We start from the raw sequence: 15090 nt of genomic DNA on the forward strand, positions 1-15090 counted from the left end.
GGGGCTGGAACTTCCACTGCGGCGACGGGGACTTGTGCTGCTGTTGCGACGTGCTTATCGAGTAGCACTGCTAGGCGGATTTGACGGTTTTGCGCTGGCTAGAGCGTTGCTGGTATTGCTGAGGCTACGACAAAGAAGGGGTAGTGTTTTACAGATGCTGGAATTTAGTGAGGGAGGTGGAGAGGGTAAGCTTGGGTCCAGATCTTCCATGAATGAGGCATGGGGACGGAGGATTGGCATTGACTCGAAGGGCGAACGGATGCCTTGGGTCAAAGCAGCTGCGCGAGCGTAGGGTGGCTCTATCTCCTTTTCATGGTACGGTGATCCCAAACCTCCGTTCTCCTTCTCGTCATCATAGTCGACCAAGAAAGATAGCGGTGAAGCACAAGGTGCAGGTTCTTCTCTGACTGCGAACGGAAAGTTAGGAGAGCTGCTGTCTTCTTCGTCGGAAGAGTAGACCGAGATGTCTCTGCTTGGATTGTACTCTTGTCCGCTCGCAGGAGGGTTGGTGGTCAGCATCGGCCAAGCCGGATCGTGCTTGTTTGACCACGATGGCAATGGTGGAGAGGGTTCAGGCTTGTAGACCGAACGTTTTGAGTTACTCGGTGTGACATGTAGACCAAAGGGCGGACTGCGCTCGTGTTCTGACCATTTGGCCGATGGACGTGTAAATTCGATGGCGGGCGTTTCTGACCCTTGCTGTACTGCTTCGTCTCGATCTACATGACTCATATTCGGAAGACTGGGTATGCTGAACAAGGATGCCTCTCGCGATAGTGCAGACTTTGCCCCTGGCGATCTATACGATACGCGTCGAGAGCTTACTTCACTACTCCAAGGCAATGGTTCGTTCTGGTAGGCCACCATAGATAAAGTCGGGGAGCTAGGCGTGAGTGATGCACGCAGTCTCAAGGGATCCAGAGTTCGTGGCCGCAATGTCACATCGCCGTTCAAGTGCTTGTCAGCCATCGGACCATTCATGCGATCTAGCGATTCTTCTTGGATTCCATCCATGGAAGGGCTGGTCGACCTACTTCGGCCTCCCGGACCTAGGACAGTGGGGGCGAGTGTCGACAAGCGAACGCAGTTTTGTCTACGATGACCCTTTCTCGCGCTGGGACTGCCCTTCAAGATCGAGTGTTTGGGTCCTATGACCGACTTTTCCCATTTGGATATGGCTTCGAGGCTCGAGTCTCTCAGGACGCTTTTCATCGGTCTCTGTGGAGAACCAGCATTGCCTGACACAGTTCGTAGGATGTTCGCCTTTGGCTTTTCTGATGGAGATCCTGTTGCTGAGACTCTGGAAGATCCGGTGTGTCGTCTCGGTGTACTGACCATGGTAACACCACCATTGCCGCTGCTGAGAGAACCTGAAGATGAAATGCAACTTATGCTGATGCGATCAACGTTGAGAATTTGCGGTATCGACAGTCTATTTGCCTGCTTGTCGAGAGTAGATGTAATACTGGTGACAGAGTTGCGATTACTGCCATTGCATGTGATGCTTAGACGAACAAGACTTCTTCTGTGGCCAATATAACTTGCTGGTTGTGAACTGCCACCGTTGGAAGATAGTTCGGCTCCCACTTCTGCTGCACTGTCGTCTGACTTATGGAGATTCTTATATTCTGGTATCGTATTGATGTTCTCGGAACTGACAATGCGTTCCCAATTGCGCTCGGGGCTGCTGTTCAAGCTGGTTGATGTGCTCTCATTGTGCTTCGCTGACGGTATGCCGAGAGCACTATGACGGTTTGCAGGGTTGTAGTCACTTTGACGGCTGATCTTTCTTGATAATGGTGGTAGAGGCGGCAATGGTCCTGTTGGCGCCGGTCCGGGAGCAGATGCAAATGTGTTTGTCGAGTTCGGCTTGTTCGGGTCGGAGACAGTGCCCAACGATTTCGATCGAGCAGCTCGGGGTCGAGATGACAGTTCGCTGGTACGCGGTTTTGGTGGAGGCACATCGTTAAGCTGTATTGGTCGTGAAGACAAGCGAGAAGGTATTGGAGGAGATGATGTCTGAGCAGCCTCTGGTTTTGCAATCAACTGTTCCACAGAAGCAGACTGGATCTCTCTTTCCCTGACAGCGCCTCCTTTGGTCGTAGCTGGAGAATTTCTAGAACCTGCTTTAGGTGTGCCTCCTCTTGGACTCTCAATGATGGCTGAAAGTGCTTGCAACCTTCTAGCATTAGACGGCATACGTCCTATCCTCGGTTTTCGTCCAGGAAAGTTCCATCCTGTCCGTGTCTGCTCTTCCGGGAAGATGAAAGCTGGATGAATACGATTGTTGACTTTTGCGAAGGGTGGCAGAGTATTTATCGTTTCTGTAGATGCAAGCGCACCCCATCCTCCACATGGCACATAGGTCGGTACGAATGGTACTTGACACGCGCCAGGTCCTTGCTGTAGCTGCGTGACCTCTACAGGTCGCGTGTTAGGGAAGCCTTGTTCGATCTCGGCGATCTCGCGATTGTGTTCTCGTTTGCGCTTGTATATCTGGTAGACGATGAAGCAAGCGGCGCAGAGAAAGAGTGCGCCTATACCTGCGCCGATGCCAACGACCGCGGAAGACAGCATGGTTGGTAACGCTTTTCCGATATATACACTAGTCAATGAATCGCAATATCGTCGTATGCTCGGTCGTTCGAAGCTGCTGGTCTCATGTTCGGCTCATGGTGTAATGATCTTCACCTTGTTGTCCAAGTATCGACGTTGCACAGTTGGCACAAACCAATGGGCTGGTGTGATTGTTCCATAACAAAATCTGGCCTAAGGTATGGAATGGTCGCCACAACAAGGGTCGAGGAATGCTGCTCACCACAGGCTCGATGAGTCCTTCAGACACACATCTTTATGAACTGACTTGTTGATTTGAAACTTACCCACCTTGCTGCGCAAGGGTGATGTTCAGTCTTACCTCTCATGCTCGAGATATCGAGGGGAGACAACTTGATAGATTACCTGCTGCTCAATTGTTATGTCAATGAAGCAAGACGTGTGTAGAGCATTGTCTATGATGAACATTCCACGGGGCAGATATGCAGACCCTTGGAGCTTTAGGAACGATGTCGCTGGCAATCACTTGATTGTGTTCATCGACCATGGTTTAGGCTGGCGATAACCAGCTGCGGATTGATGGCTGATGGCTTGTGAGCATCATTGAAGGGAAGTTGCAAAATTATCCTTGCATTCAACCGGGCCCGACATTGACCCTGGACCCTGACTCGCCTCGGCCCCGGGCGCTCTTGACCCGGCAGAATATACAAAGGATCAGTCAACACAAAAACGGCTTGCTGGCCACCGATTCAAGACGAAACGAATCACCGGGTAAAGCAGAAGATGATATAGACCAAGGGAAGACGATATACCATGGCGAATCGGAACAATCGAAGGAAAGTGCACCTGCTCGTGCCCCGCCCCCACCTTTGATTGCAAGCCGGGGAATATCGTCGACAGCACATCTGGGGCATTTCTACCAGCAAGACAAAAAGGATGAAGTATGGCTCATTAGAGTTGCCTTGACTTCTTCCTTTGCCAAACACGCGTCCAAGCTTTGTGGTGAGGGAAAGAAGATAAGCAAGAAGCCTGCCAAAACAAAATGTCTTGTGTTCAGTTGTTTTCTGTTTTTAGACGAGCTGTTCCCAAATCATCGTTTTTGTCTTCGTCTTTTCTGCCTCGACAATCTGTGCGGTCAATCATGGACGGTGGTATTACTAAAGATGGTCTTTTCGCTGCCAACAACACTGTTGCGCCAAAGCAAAGCAGCATTCTATCCTTGTTCAGCTTGAAGGGCAGGACAGCGGTGATTAGTGGAGGTCCTGCTGGTATCGGTCTTGCGGTTGCAAAGACATATGCCGAGGCCGGCGCAAACATCGCCATCTGGTACAACAGCAATGCTGTGGCCCACGAGCGTGCCGCCGAGATCGAGCAGGAATACGGTGTCAGCTGTGAGTAAACTGCAAAATCAAGAGTGTGCAGACAAGAATGCTGACAAGACTCGTGACAGGCAAGGCATACAAAGTCAACGTGACAGACTTCGAAGACGTAAAGAAGGGCCTCACCCAAAGTGTCCAAGACCTGAACGGCCGCCTGGATATCTTTGTCGCCAACGCCGGTATTCCATGGACCCAAGGCAACATGATCGACGGAGAGCTTGACCACTACCGCAAGGTAGTGACAACAGACCTGGACGGCGTATACTACTGCGCACGCGCAGCCGGCGAGATTTGGAGGCGGCAGGCCGCAGAAGGAACCGACGTGAACGGCAACAAACTCGAGAACTACTCATACGGATCCTTCATTGCAACTGCTTCAATGTCAGGACACATCGTCAACTTCCCTCAACTACAATCAGCATACAATGCAGCAAAGGCCGCTGTACTACACTTGACAAAGTGTTTGGCTATCGAATGGGTCAAGATTGCAAGGTGCAACTCTGTGTCTCCTGGCTACACTGCAACAGAACTTACGACTTTCGTGCCTGAAGAAACAAAAGCCATCTGGAGGAGCAAGATTCCCATGGGTCGTGAGGGTGAGCCCCATGAGATGCGCGGTGCATACCTGTACCTAGCTTCGGACGCAGCTTCCTACACAACCGGCACAGACATCATCGTCGACGGTGGTTACTGCTTGCCATGAACACTTTCCTAGAGGGCTGAATGGACTTCTCCTTTGGTCCGATAGCAACTCTGGAAGCGAAGAACGTTACGAGTGGCGGCGAGGTCTTTGGTGTATATAGAGGGAGAACTTTTTTTCTCGTAGCGATATTGATAGAGCCCAGACTCGTATTCGTGCGTGACGCCTGGCCCCGAGGGCAGCCTTTATCTATATTCCACTTCGTATCCCATAGAGGTTATTGCTGATCGACAGCAGCCCTACTTTTGTTCTCCCCAGGACCCTCTCGGCGGACCGTATTCGAATAATAGAGTGGTAGTTTCTCGTCATCCTCCAGACCTCGTGTGGAGCTCGAAGAATGATTCACTGGCCGCTCGGCTTTTTGTGCTTGGCGAAGCCAGTCGTGGGCTTTGAAAGGTCCTCGGAGGTGAGTTACAGGACTGACTCTCTTCCAATATACAGACACTGCTGTTCTTGAAACCGCCGAAATCTTTCCAGCTGAGACGTGTGACAGGAGTCAAGAGAGACAAAAATGTTTCCTAGCTCGCAGATGTTATAGCAGCCATTGGCACTTCGAAACAGCCGAAGGACCCTGAGAATTTCGTTCGTCGCATGAGGCTCAAATTTTCTGTCTCAGTTCGTGACCGAAATGCTGGGGATCTCATTAGTTTGACTCTTCCTTATCTCTAGACCGCTCGTTCCTATAAGACGCTATAAGTTTGGAATCCGTGCTTGCGAGACCGGTCGACGTTGTCTGAGTAGCAATTCGAAACGGATCTTCGTGCCCCCGACTGGCGTTCACTCGGTGCGATTCGTGCATCAGCCGGATTAAGAGAAAGGTGTGAGGTTGAAGATAGGGGGGGAGGCCTTAGTTCTCTTCACGCGGCGAGGCGCGACAGGTGGGTCGATGCAAAGTCGCACATGCGCATGAGGCTGGGTGCGGGTTTCGCGATAGCCGTTACTCCTATAGTGGATGATATACGAACCTCTCTAACTGTTTGGCTCCTGGGCTTCGCAATGGGAAAACGTGTAGAGAGATGGAGCGCTCTATTGATCGGTTGCTTGCATGCCAAGCGACTTTCTGCCCGGAGATTCCGAGGGCTTGTTGATAGGCGAGAGAGAGCAGCGCTGTCAACCTCTTTTCGCTTTGGAGGCTTATCTTATTTTTATACTAGCGCTATTTATGGAGAGTCAGATCAGACGGTATCACTGTGGTCGTATCTGGTACGACGCGCCCACGTGAATAGCACGCGCGACGGTGCTCGGTTTTGGCAAAAGGGGAATGTGCACTTTTGTCAAAGGCGCGGAAATTGGTGTATGAAACGTGGGTAGTATCTGTGGCTGACAAGGTACAACTCTCGGAAGGTTGAAGATTCGAAGGATGTTGTGAAACTCGGAGGGACAGCATGTTGAATCGGGACAACAGGTAGCGAGAAGGGCGCACGGAGAAAACGCAAGCAAATCGGATCATGATGGATCGTGTTGACGGCATAGAACCATCATGTACAAAGTGGGGGCTGCAGAGCATGGTATCTGTTGAAAAGTCAAGGAAGACGGCAAGAAACCCAGCTTCGGTAAGGAGTACCGAGCAGAGGTCGGTAGCAGTTGGATGAGCTGCAATCGATCAAGGAAAGATGCCTGTCAGACTGGAAAGTTTGCGCGGTACGGGTCGGATAGCGTAGAAACGCGACGTCTGATCGGGCGATATCATCGATTTCATGGACGGCAGTCACTCCGTAGCGAGAAGATTATCGTTGATGATTGCGAAAGCTGGCGGGCTGCGGGACGGGCTCTCGTGAATAAAGTTGTACAAGCAAAAATCTCCACCATTTTGCAGCCACAGATGACGTTGGTGGTAGGGTGGGTTGTTTCGAGGATCGGGCTGGAGGCTGGGGACTCCTGATGTCCAAACAGTTGGTTCTCTGGTCTCGCAACGGGACGCGGGATTTTCGGTCTGTTGAGGCTTTGGGTGACGCCTTCGTCTTGCAAACATGACAGGCACCCTTACAATCTGGATAGTTTGGCCGAGCTGTAGCCCGGTAGTTCAAGTCTAGATTTTCGCTCACGCTAGAGCTCGCACAGTGTGAATGATTTGCGCGTGGTGCAGAGGTGCGGGATGGGAGGATTCAGAAGTCAGAGGCACAGGCACAGGCACAGGCAAGCAAGTCGGCATGTGATTGGCGAGGTGCATATGGCGAAATGTAGGGGTTGAAAGACGGTGTGGATATTCAGATGTCTGATACGAGAAAGCGGAGGGCACGGGTGTCACATGAATAGATGGGATGGTCCAAGAGAGGGAGCGCGTGGGAGTGGCAGTTGGCGCAGATAATGCTGGTCAGAGTTGTAACGTGCGAGGTGCGTGGGTGGATGCTGGTTACGCTCGGTCTGAGCTTTCTTGGGTTGCAACTTCTGGGTCCACTCTGGATGCGCGCACTGGTATAGAATATCTCGATCTCCCGCCTGTGCCGGCTCGCGCTTCTTTGTCCTTGCCAAATCCTGTTTCGCTCGTCCTGCAGCAGCGTCCATCTATCTCTTATCGGCTCTTGTCTCTTGCATCTCGCATCTCTCTGAACAAGACGGCCAACACATCCATCTATCTACCGGAACAGCCGCCAACGCTTTTTGGAGGCTTCTGACGCGCGACCCCTCACATCATCTTCGTATCGGTACCTGTTCGCCCAACTCGATCCCCGCTCTCACCACCATCCGCGCCGCTCCAAATCTGCTCGTAACCCGGTCTCTCGCCATCCTCACACATCGCTCATCAACATGGCCGCATCATTGGACTACCCGGCACAGCAGTTCAACGTGCACCGAAGGCCTTTGCCAGCCGGAACGCCCGCCATCGACTATCTAGCCCACTCTCGCTCGCGGACCATTTCGTCCAATGTCATCCCTCCTCAGCAATACCAGCAACATCCTCATCCTCCGCCATCCAACCAGTCTCGTCGTACCCTGTCCAATGCCACCACTTCGACAGCGAGCACCCACAGCAGCAGCGTGCACGGCCGCGTTCCTGCCGCTCCTTCGTCATACGCTTCGTCAATTCGCCGATCAACCTCGTCTCGCTCCAACAACTCGCCTTCGTCATATGTCTCCCTGATGCGGAAACAAAAGGCCACCGTCTGGTGCGACCGTGCCCAGCTCGAGGACCCTCGTATCCTGGCCCAGCAGAGAGCTGCCAAGATGCGCGCCCAGATGGAAGTTGTTGGCGGCGTCTCGGCCACTGGCAACGCTCGCTCTGGTGGAAGCAGTGGAGGTATTGCCAGCAAGATCCGCCATCACGGTGCTGTCAAGGCTTCAGCATACTCGGCCGCTGGCAACTTGTCTGGAGCTGGTGTACCCATGCGTCTTAGTGCCAGTGAGGTCGATGAGGATAACAGCGACGACGACAGCGCCATTGCTCGTTACCACCAACGCAACAACTCTGGACGCAGCAGTCTGGGTTCTGGTCACCACATGCGCGAAAGCTACTATGCCGGTCCCACACCTACTGCTGCCCGCTTCGGCAACGGCAGCACACCACCCAGCAACACCAGCCCTGTCGACAAGCACCCCGAACCGCGGGAACGCCAGGACTCGATCGCTACAACCCGCTCATACTCTGATGCCACTCCCCAACAAGGCGGTCTCAGGAACGACTACTTTACACATCCCGGCGGCAACGGTGGCTCAAGCGGCTCCATCCAGGAAGAGCGTTCTTTCGGAGACGTAGGAGGCCTACCCACTCGCGCTCCTGTATCTTACAACTACGATCAACAAAAGACGAATGACGAGTTGCGACGACGAGGCAGTGTCGATGACCGTACGACCACTATGAGCGGTGTACGCCTGTTTGTCGCAAACCCCGACATGGACGACGACTAAGATCATGACTGCTCTCCGAGACTCCAAACCCGCTGGCTCGGGCTGCTTTTCTCTACCTGCTCTCGATTATTCCTATACTCGATCTCTTTTCTCATCCACACCTTTTTCTTCCTCATTGTAATGGTCCCCTTCACACTGCTATCTTTTTTGCTGCTCTTAACCACACCCTTCGTTTCAATACCACTGCATTCATGTCTGTTCTCTTTTTCCACGTTCGCTTTCTCTCTATCTAGCCAAAGTACGAGACATGCCATGTCCCACGCTCCTCCAATGTAGAGGAGAAAATTCTAACGATTTTTATCATCTCAGAGCTACCATCTCCACCATGTGTTCGTGATCATGTTCATGACAGAGATCCTCGTTTGAAGAAATCAACAGAGATATCTAATAAGAGAAAATAATAAGATCTAGAAGAAAAGAAGAAGAAGAAACAAAACACAGTCAAGAGATCTCAAAGATGAGGCCACACACTCATATCCTCAGCATGTTGATCCCTCAAACAATGCCCCTGTCTCCCCACCACCTCCCTCAAATACTCAATCGTCTCCGGATCCTGCGTCCAGAAACTGGCTCCTCGGGTACCACAAGCAATGTTCGGTGCTGCGCCCTGTAATCTACCTTCTGAATCCACACCTATACCCGGAGGAGACGCTTTGGAGGAATGCTCATGCGCAGTGTGATCTTTGCCCTTTTTCGCATTGACAATGGCAATCTCGGAGGGGGCGTCTTGGTGGTGGAACAATTCTGGGTTGGCGGACCAGCAGCGGAAAGACAAGTCTCGACAGGCTTCGAGGATGCGGACGTCGTAGGCTTGGCTTCCTCCTTCTGGTTCCGAGCCCGCGACATCGTGGAGCAATCTCTGAGCGCCCATTCGAGACAACGCAAAGCCAAAAGTGCAGAGCGGTGATATGGATTTATGGACCACGCGTGTTTTGATGGGGATGCCGATCTCGGCAAGGAAGCGGCGGGTGAGGATGTGCATGTATTCTGGAGACGGCAGGGTAGGGTCGCTGACGGCCACCCGGGGGATTTCTGTTTCGTTTGTCCATTGGGAGAATTTGAACATGTCGCCGCAGTGGCCGAGATACAGGATATCCCAGTCGTTGGGGTTGCCCCAGTAGCCCTGCGCTTGGTCGGGTGTAACGATCTTCTCGCGAGAGCTCTGTGGTGACGGTTGACCCAGTCGCTGCTCGGTGAGGAGGGTGCGCATGGCTGCTGCTACCTTGGGGACTTGGGAGGTGCGGAGGTGTATGTCCCAGTCTACATCGTCTTCCATGACTAGCATTGTTTCCAGCCCAGAGTCGAGGAACCAGCGCAGCACGTTCAGATGGCCCATCCATGCCATTGCTGAGCCGCGCGTGATCAAGGAGCCATTCTTTGTCTTGAATTTTTCTACGTCTGCGTCGGTCCATACGGGTTGGTCGGGGATGGTGACGTCGAGTTCGGTGATGTTTGCTGCCAGCAGCAAGCTATTGCGGCGTGTCGATGTGAGTTGCGAGACGGCGACGATTGCACCAAACTGTTCGAATCTGTCAGCATGTGTCTTCGCCTTCCAAACAGTTCATACTTACACCCAGTGTTGAGTTTGCGGCAGGGAGATCTGGCACATGCATGAAGTAGTCGAGCCCAGCCTGCACTGCCGAGGACACTGACGAAGGATGTCCTGTCCATGTGTAGAGGATGAATAGCACCAGCGTAACAACAGCAATCATGACGAATCGCCTTCGCCGCGGATCCATCCTGCCTGGCTGTGATCGCGACCGCGTTTGGAAGGCGACGGCCGCTGGTTTGACGTGATGCATGGTTGTGGAGGGGTATCAGGATGAACACGAAGGTGGAAAAAGTGAAAACCAAACGGCAGATGGACAGTTGAAATTCTCCCGATACTTTCGTATCTGGTCAGCTAGTAGCTGAAGCCTTACCGTCGTTCTGTCTCATCAGGGGTTTGCACCGAGTGATAGACTATCGTCTTTGAATGCACGTTGCCAAGAGTCAACTTGGCAGGAGTTGCGATGGGTTGTGGCTACCTGAGCCCTATGGCTGGCGGTGGGTCTACATTGTATATGTGGGCCTGTTTGCTGAGTAGCAAACACTGGTGTTGCACGGCAAGCTTCCCAGTGTCGGGTATAAGAGGATGGACCTTTGGTGTTGCATCTGCAGGATGCACGACTTCGGCCCCTGACAGCAGACGGAGAGCGGGAGTGTCGTTTGACTTTCGGGTGCTTCCGCAGAAGGCTTGCCTCCACAGCTCGCTCCACATGGCTGCCCCACTGATTATACAGACACGAAGATCTTGCATAACAGCATCCAGAAAGTCGAAGCTGACTTGTACAGGTCCAAAGTACAGAGTGACCATGCCGTGAGCACGACATTTGCTGAGGCTTTTTTCGAGCCGAGGCATGCTTGATGCATCAAGATGACCTTGCGGGTGCTTATCGCCATGCATGCGGCCTTATCTTCCAGTGAAATACGTAGCGATGCTCATCATGCTCAACCAAGGGATGGATAGGTAGGTACTCTGAACACTGGCGAGCCTTCTAGCATTCTTTTCACAACACACATCAATGTCTTGGAAGATCTCGAAAGCGACACTTGCCGACGTACCCGCCATAACATCCATATACTCTCAAGACGAGCTCACGCCATTCATCAAGCTTTGTCTAGGATCGTTGAATCTGTTGGCACTGAACTTCAACCAGGCGGCACGTATTGCCGAGAGCATACAGGATCCAGAACAAGCGTGGTTTGTGGCTCGAGATGAGCGCAACAGGATAGTCAGCTTTGCAGAATGGGGTATGCCCAAGGCTGAGGCGGATGGCGAAGAACAGATGGCAGAAGAGCTGGTATGCTCCGTACGATTTCGGATGTTCAGATCGAAGAATGACAGCGATCAGGCCGAAGTGCAAGAAGCGTACGAAGACTCGATCGCAGCGGGAATGAACTCAGGCCTTGTTGTCGAGTTCAGGCATCGAGTTACAAAGCTCCGCAATGACGTGCTGCGTGGACGAAGACACTATTGTTGGTTACGACATTTGGCTGACTCTGTTGACAAGGGCTGACGACGACGCGCAGTACTAATGAATATTGGAACGATGAAGACGAGTCGGCAAAAGGGAGCGGCGACAGCGCTCGTACAGAGAGCGATTGAAGCCGCGGATCGAGAAAAGGTTAGCATATATTTGGACACAGTGTCCGAGGGGCCCGCCAGAGGGCTGTTTGACAAGCTGGGGTTTGCAGAAGTTGGCAGATTCGACATGGATCTCGCCGAGCACGGTGGCCAAGGCAGTCACTCGCATATCGGCATGATTAGATGGTCTTGGGGTCGTGTCGACTCGCCGACGAAGGCCTGAGGAAGGCATGAAGGAGCAGTCGTGTGACAGGAATAGAGGGGCGTTATTGGCAACAATTGAAGGTCGCGACTTGTTGCTGTTTTGCAGATCCGAGGGTCTTCTGGACTCCATGTTTCGAATTTCATTTCCCAAACACAACCCCCCTCTGCTGTTTATATTATTAGACTCGCGTTAGCCTTTCGACACACGTCAGGTTTGAATCCATAATATCCAGTCGTAGCAGGCCGGCGACTCTCTTCTTCTCAACATCCCAAACCATTGACCTTGGCTTGCCAACCCCTCGACTCGTGTGTCTTCTGCACCGTTATGTTCCTGCATATGTGACGCAACCGCCAGAAAACAATCCATATCCTCCCATTTTTTCACCTCCCACCACAGCGACAAGGACACGCGACATGGCTGACAACCCGGACGGGAAGCCTGCGCGCTATCGTTCGCAGCGCAAAGCCCCTGCCTCATCCAATGCACCAACAACCGCTCCGCAAACTACCACCGACGCAGGCATCGGTAGAAGCAGGTCTCGCTACCACAAAACTCGTCCTGGTGCTACTCATGCCCAAGAACAACTAGCGCACTCCGAGTCCGCCAAAGAACCAGCAATCTTCCCGACTCGAACTCGCTCCACTCGTGGTAGTCGTGGTAGAGATAGCTCACGCGATGCAGAGGCCGGCGCCTTTGACTCTGGTGACGATGGCTACGGAAGCATGCGATCCCAACAAAAGAGCTTGGAACAGGCAAAGGCGTCTCTGAGAGACGATCCCATGGCCCTCGCAAGAGCCCAGGCTCCTACACATATTCGCGCAAAGGTCGTAGACTTCATACCCCCTCAGGAAGAGGGTGATGTGTCTGCTGAAGAGACAGCGGGCTGTTTTGGCTTATTTGGCAGGAAAAAGAAGAAGAGTCAATCTCGTCGTACTGCAGAGAAGCCGCTAAATGCTCGTCATGCTACCACCAGATCGACAGAGCCTCCAGTAATCAGACCAGGAGGTGGTGGCATAGTCCCAATGACAGACGCGCCCTTGTCAGCACCCAATGGCGCACCTGAAGCGAGAAGAGTAAGTCGATTCGGATGAGTGTTCAATTCCATGACTGATTCCTCGTAGCGTGTTCGTGTTGAATGCAATGGACAAGGGATCGATCTTCCAGTCGAGCATACCACTTCTGCTGCAGACTTGATAGCATCCGCCGCCAACTGCTTGTCCGAGCCAATCGACCTCAAGACATCCGTCCTGCTGGAGAGTTTCACATCAAAGGTCGACGTGACACGACCACTCAGACGCTATGAATATGTTTTCGATGTTATGAACTCCTGGGACGATGATCACTCCGGTTCTTTGCAGATTGTGCCTGCTCGTGTTCTGACAAGCAACGCGAGTAACCTCAGCCTCGCCAATGTCCCGCGAGAGAGGCCAAGGGAGTCATCCTTCTTGATGCAACATTCGCAAAAACCAGGCGCATGGAGCAAGCGTTTGATTACCATTCGTCAAGATGGTCAACTCGTCGCGGCCAAACCAAGCAAAGAGTCTGAAACAACAAACATCGGTCATCTCACCGATTTCGACATCTACAACCCTACAGCAAGATTCACAGCCAAGATGCTGAAACCTCCAAAGAAGATTTGCTACGCCATCAAAAGCCAACAGAAGTCCAATATCTTCCAACAAGACTCGAAATCAGTATATGTGCATTTCTTCTGCACTTCTGACGAAATTCTTGCTACCAGCTTCTACGAGGCTGTACAGGGCTGGCGCAGTTGGTATTTACACCATGCCAAGCATGAGGGCAAGAAGAAGCCCACATCAGGTCTAGGTCGATCGTCTAGCAAAGCAACCAAGCAATCGAAACAACCATCCCACGCCCAACAACCTTCGACTGGTTCAATGGATGCACACTATCAGCTAGGTAGCTATAAGCCACTTGTAGACCTCGAGAAATTTGATAGGCCCTCGTCATCAAGAGGTCAGGACACTGCTTCTGGTGCTCCTGCTCGAAAGCCGTCCGTGCGGGAGCGTTCAAGTCATCCCTCTGTTTTGTCGCAACAGCAGAAACTGGCGGACGATGAACCTCTTGGCAAGTTGGCCGGAAACAGAAGACCTTCTTTCGATGAGGGTGCGGAACAAGCGGCATTCAATGGAGAAGGCCTGCTCGGCAGAAGCTACTCTACTCGTCAAAAGGCTGCCGCAGAGCGTGAAGCCGCTGCTAAGAACCCTTGGGTCACTGGTCCCTCCTTGTTAAGCGGAAACCAAGCCGAGACACTCAACCGCCAGTCCTCTGTCAAGAGAACAGGATCTACACGCCGCACCGATGGCCATGTCACTGATCTCAAACACCGTCCTTCTACGCGCGAGCGTCTGATAGCAGCCGAAGACGGACTGAAGCGATCTGGTTCGACCCGCGCAAGGGAACCAGCAAAACCACTGGTCGACCTCACACCCACATACAAACCACCACCTCAACACACGAAGAAAGGCAGAGGCGTCCACCCGGACCAAGTAGGACCTGGAGGCTTGATCGACAACGCAACCACACCAGATCAACCTTACACGATTCCATCTTCACAGGATTGGCGCGGTGGGCGAGGTAACGCCCCTGCTGTAGCAAGTGCAGGAGTCAGTCGTCAACGATCGCTAGCACACAGACCTGCAAATGAAACCACAGACGAGGCCTTCACAGGCCATGGTCTTTTGAACAATGCCCGCGGTGGCTATGACGGTAAAGCCTCGATAGGAAAAGGTGTCGCGAGCGGCAACAGACATGCTCGCGAACCTCTGATCAATGTCAACGAGGAATCCAAGTACGTCCCTGGCAGTCTCCTTAATCAGGTCGCCAGACACGAAAGAGAAGAAGGTCGAGGTGGACCCATCATTGATCGCAGCAGATGAAGGAGTCTGTGTTTACGATTTCGTTTTCCTCTGTCCTTTTTTTTTCACAAGCAAGCGTGTTTTTTCCAATCTCTCGGTCTGTGGGCTTTGGGGGCGGAAATAGAAGTCTATCTGTATCAGCAGTTTCTTTTGTAGTCTTTCTTCTCAGAGATATCCCATACTCTTTCGTTATTCGTTGATGCAAAAGGTCGCATGCCTTGAATGAACCAATTTCTTCCTGCATCGTACTACCTCCCAATTTGCTCAAGAGTTGGAAGATGGTGGGTCAGTGATATGAATCATGACTTTCTCGCGAGTAGTGGTGCACCACAGAGGGGTTTTTGAGCGTTGTTGCCTTCGATGACTAGGGATGGGAAAGGTGTTGGTTCCAAACATAT

The 15090-nt window shown here is 52.4% G+C and overlaps 6 protein-coding genes across 6 annotated transcripts; 4 read left to right on the forward strand and 2 right to left on the reverse strand.

Annotated features, from left to right (window-relative positions):
* Positions 1-54: 54 nt before the first annotated feature.
* Positions 55-2577, reverse strand: M436DRAFT_80191 (uncharacterized protein; the record flags this gene model as incomplete). Its single annotated transcript, XM_013573838.1, has 1 exon — positions 55-2577. One exon carries the CDS (start codon positions 2575-2577, stop codon positions 55-57), a length of 2523 nt encoding a protein of 840 aa, XP_013429292.1.
* Positions 2578-3697: 1120 nt separating this feature from the next.
* M436DRAFT_43286 (sorbose reductase SOU1) lies at positions 3698-4638 on the forward strand (the record flags this gene model as incomplete). Its single annotated transcript, XM_013573662.1, has 2 exons — positions 3698-3947; positions 4007-4638. The coding sequence occupies 2 exons, from the start codon at positions 3698-3700 to the stop codon at positions 4636-4638; spliced, it is 882 nt and encodes a 293-aa protein (XP_013429116.1).
* A 2745-nt stretch (positions 4639-7383) lies between these two features.
* Positions 7384-8481, forward strand: M436DRAFT_62177 (uncharacterized protein; the record flags this gene model as incomplete). The annotated part of the gene is made up of 1 exon (XM_013573683.1): positions 7384-8481. The coding sequence occupies one exon, from the start codon at positions 7384-7386 to the stop codon at positions 8479-8481; it is 1098 nt and encodes a 365-aa protein (XP_013429137.1).
* Positions 8482-8932: 451 nt separating this feature from the next.
* M436DRAFT_42452 (uncharacterized protein) lies at positions 8933-10220 on the reverse strand (the record flags this gene model as incomplete). The annotated part of the gene is made up of 2 exons (XM_013573509.1): positions 8933-10000; positions 10053-10220. The coding sequence occupies 2 exons, from the start codon at positions 10218-10220 to the stop codon at positions 8933-8935; spliced, it is 1236 nt and encodes a 411-aa protein (XP_013428963.1).
* Positions 10221-11045: 825 nt separating this feature from the next.
* M436DRAFT_80195 (uncharacterized protein) lies at positions 11046-11831 on the forward strand (the record flags this gene model as incomplete). Its single annotated transcript, XM_013573839.1, has 3 exons — positions 11046-11324; positions 11376-11499; positions 11554-11831. 3 exons carry the CDS (start codon positions 11046-11048, stop codon positions 11829-11831), a joined length of 681 nt encoding a protein of 226 aa, XP_013429293.1.
* A 761-nt stretch (positions 11832-12592) lies between these two features.
* Positions 12593-14713, forward strand: M436DRAFT_42916 (uncharacterized protein; the record flags this gene model as incomplete). Its single annotated transcript, XM_013573599.1, has 2 exons — positions 12593-12886; positions 12935-14713. The coding sequence occupies 2 exons, from the start codon at positions 12593-12595 to the stop codon at positions 14711-14713; spliced, it is 2073 nt and encodes a 690-aa protein (XP_013429053.1).
* Between the last annotated feature and the right edge of the window lie 377 nt (positions 14714-15090).

The sequence above is a fragment of the Aureobasidium namibiae genome (genome assembly GCF_000721765.1).
Source record: "Aureobasidium namibiae CBS 147.97 unplaced genomic scaffold scaffold_5, whole genome shotgun sequence".
Lineage (NCBI taxonomy): Eukaryota > Fungi > Ascomycota > Dothideomycetes > Dothideales > Saccotheciaceae > Aureobasidium > Aureobasidium namibiae.